The 3,691-nt window shown below is 43.4% G+C and overlaps 1 protein-coding gene across 1 annotated transcript in view; it reads right to left on the bottom strand.

Moving 5' to 3' along the window:
• The window catches only part of SOX5 (SRY (sex determining region Y)-box 5), a gene marked incomplete at its 5' end in the record, with an annotated part of 82,324 nt that overhangs the window by 234 nt on the left and 78,399 nt on the right, over window positions 1–3,691 (bottom strand). The window contains 3 exon segments of the mRNA XM_009867895.1: window positions 1–3; window positions 5–92; window positions 3,460–3,676. The exon segment at window positions 1–3 is cut by the window's left edge and continues 234 nt beyond it. Of these exon segments, the coding sequence (XP_009866197.1) occupies window positions 1–3; window positions 5–92; window positions 3,460–3,676 (308 nt within the window).

The raw sequence follows: 3,691 nt of genomic DNA, 5'->3' as shown, positions 1-3,691 counted from the left end.
CGGGGGGAGAATGGGGGAAAGGCATCCCTGCCATGGCAATGGCTCCTGGGTAAACTACACCCGCGGTGGCAATGGGAATCTGTGCTTGTTGCCTGCCGTGGAGAGAAAGTGAAAGGACGTTTGAATACTGGAAGGAGTAACGGGAGGACAAGTACAACAGCACTTTGCAAGCCCATAGCGTATGCTCTCAGGCATGCCGGGGATGCTCCTGGCTGGCCCATGCAAGTCAACTATTTTATCAGTGTTCCAGACCCACCAACCGATGCTCTTGAAATGAACGTCAAGTCCAAACCAATCTCACTGCTATGAAAACCCAACCTCTGTAATCACCTCTAGGTGTACCTGAACTACACAGCTTCAACTTGCCTGTCTGCCATGCAAACTTCTTTACTGGGCAGATAAGCTGCGTGTCCCATGAGCTGCCAGCCAAAAAGAAACACCCTTTCGATTGTGGTCTAACTCAGAAAGGATATATTTTTCAACTCCTTATTTTAAATAATCCAAGCTGCTGGCAAAGCTAGACATAAAAGTAACATGTTGCGCACAGGAAAGATGTGGCGAGAGCTAGGTAGCTTGCACAGGAATGAGGAGGTGCTGCAGGGAAGGACCAGTGGATGAGGAGAAAGCAAGGCAGGTCTCTCCAAAGAGGCAATGTCTACTTCACGTTCAGTCAGAGACCTGGCCATTATTAGGGAGAGGCACAGTGGGCTTTCTGGGGCCAGCATGGGTTTATAGGACGATCACTAAGGGCCTCCCGCTGCAAGGTGATAAGTTTCCACAGCGAGTGGCACTTGTGAAATGCAGAAGCTTTGAAAGAAGGTGGATAAAATTGGGAAAAGGCAGACTTAAAACGGAAGCATGCATTACTTAAAAATAAATAAAAAGCAAGCAAGCAACATGAGTATTTGAGAAAATCCTCTACAGGATGCCTTTATACAGCATCTAAGCCTTGGAAACCTGTCTACAGTAATGAAAGAAGAATTATTCCAGGCCATAGAAATTCCCTTTGCATCAAGAACACGAGCTGTGTTATACCAGTGTTCGTTTCCCTGAGAAGCTTCAGGGTCCCAACAAGCCTAGAGGTTTAAAATTCATGCTCCTTTTGTTTCCTTGCTGCATGAAGTAATTCCATTGCAGTAATACTCTTCAGTACATGCTGCACATTGTAATGTCATCAGCGGTGTGTCCATCTGCACTGAAAAGCCTTGCCACAGGAGACAGGGCAGAGTCTCTTGAGATGAACATTCTTAATTAAGAATGAAACCCTTCCCTGTTCCCCTGCCTGCCTGTGCCCTGGCTGTACAGTAAGCCTTGCACAGTACAGTGATCCTGAAAGACTTTCCTCTGCCAAACAGCTTTACATTTGTTTGGAATCGCTTGCTGCATTTTCAGATGCCTCCTGTCTGCCATTCGAGCGAGGCCTCCCTCCACACACCCCTCCTTTCCATGTTTCTGAAACAAGCAGAAGTTGTCTCAGCTGAAGATATAGCTCTTAAAGTAGGGAGCAGATCTAATTTGCATTTTATTCTTAATTCAATAGGAAGGCTTTTGTTTTCTGGAGTCAGCATTTCTGTAACAAGATTCAGCACACTTAAATTGCTTTTAATATTTAACAATAGGAACACTTTGCACTTAAATGGCTCTTTTCAGAGTGCTTTTCAAATATTAAATAATTTAAGAATAGTATTTTTCCACTTCTATAGGATGTCCACTCCAGAGGATCTCAAAGCAGTCCTCAGCTACTAAGGTATTAGGGCTCAGCAGTCCAGTGAGGTGAGCCTGCCCACACTACCATTACAGGTGGGGACACTGAGACAGGGCAGCATTAAGACCACGAGTTGCAAAAAATGCTCAATGCTTCCCATTTGTGATGCCTTCAGACAGGCCTTCAGCATGTCCCAGCAGCTGACATAGCCACAGCTCCTGTAAACCCAATCACGAATTGTGGTGGCCAGGCAGGAGCCTGGACTGGTGTTGAGTTTAGCCCTACCTGACCTGTGCCGGCCGATGCAGCAGATGGGGAAATAAAACCAGGAATGCAACCGTAGAGCCGAGACTGCCAGCGTCTAACGCCAACTCCGCTGCAGGCATCGGCTGCTTCGTCAGTAACATCTACAAAGACTTCATCCCAGGTTCTGTGCTCTAATGCCCCAGCACAAATTTTATCTCCAAAAATGTCTTGATTTCAATGTCAGCCTCGTTTGGAAAGCTAAATAATGCGTGGGATGTTACAAGGTTATTTTTTTTTTTCTCCCACGACGAAGCACGCATGTTAACCAGATAAGCAGTGTTTTGGGGGCTCTGTTGCCACCAATTCTTTTTACAGAGGCCCCCCTCCCCTTTTTTTAATCTCTTGATGCCAAATGTTGGCTGACTTCCCTGTGTTTGTTTCAGTGCTTACCATTGGGATCACTGGACCTGCCAGCACCACAGGGTTAAGCAGCTCAAATTTCTATGCTGAGCAGCTTATTATAACAATGCACACTGTAGCTGTTTAAAACACAGACTGATGACACTTAACAGTTGCTGGACAGATATTCTCTCCTTTATTGCTACTTCTAGCCATTAACTAGAGAGATGTGCAACTCAGTTAATATTAAAATGATGCCTAATTCAGATGAAACCGAACACAAATTCCATTATTTCTGTGGGTCATTATTGCTGCTGGTTTTAAAACTGCCGTGTAGCTTTTAATTTTCTGGAGTGAATACAGAAATACCGCAGAATATCTGATTACTTCCGATTCTTTTGATCTGCTGTAACCAAAACCAAGGAGCCTTTGCAGAACGAAAATACATGCTAGTTTTCTAGGCAAATTTTAATCTAATCATATCAAGCTGATCTATTAGCCGTTTATCAGAACCAGTCTTACTGAAATTTATGCTCAACACAAAGCATTTAGCTTACAGTACTGGAAGACACTCCCTAGTATGACAAATGCCGTCACGACAAACAATGCAGACAACTTCATGCCTGATATGAATTAACTGAGTAAAGTCCATATTCCAGCTCGAGTTCAGTATATTCAGCAATTATTTTGCAGACCACTTGCCACAGAACACACTAAAGGCAAACTTGTATTTTGGGCTTATGGATCAAGAAGCACTACCACAGATTCATTCAGATATAATCTTTGAGGTCCCATCATAAAGAAATATTTATAAGGCCTTATTAGAAGACTTAAGTTTCACTGGAAAATCTTAAGCTTTTTTTTCTTTTGCATGATCAGAGTGGAAATGAGATGGCTGAAGCTTTAAGATGAGTATATAGAAGAGCCAACAAAAAAATCCCTAACTGCCTTCCTCCTGGAACACATCGTTTTAAAGTATAAGCTTCGTATTCTGTTAGCAATATGTAATGTTCTTGCCAATAAAATATAACATTGACCACATTGAATTATGAATTCTCCTTGAATTTTTTTTTTGCTGAAATGAGTGGTAGTTTTTAAAGGTGCCATACCCAACATTAAAATACTGCCTCATCTCCTGGCGTCTGTTGCGCATGATAGCCTTGTACTCGCCAATGCGTAATTTTTTGCCATCTACAAGGCAGGTACGCTTCGGCCTCGGTTTGTATTTGTAGTCTGGGTATTTCTCCAGGTGCTGTTTGCTGAGTCGAGCCTGCTCCTCGTAGTATGGCTGCTTCTCTAGGTTTGTCATAGCTTTCCAGCGAGATCCTGTCACAGAACAAA

This window comes from Apaloderma vittatum, unplaced genomic scaffold (assembly GCF_000703405.1).
Source record: "Apaloderma vittatum isolate BGI_N311 unplaced genomic scaffold, ASM70340v1 scaffold10854, whole genome shotgun sequence".
Taxonomy (NCBI): Eukaryota; Metazoa; Chordata; class Aves; order Trogoniformes; family Trogonidae; genus Apaloderma; species Apaloderma vittatum.
The sequence above is the reverse complement of the archived record's forward strand: the minus strand, read 5'-3'. Positions and strand labels throughout refer to the sequence as shown.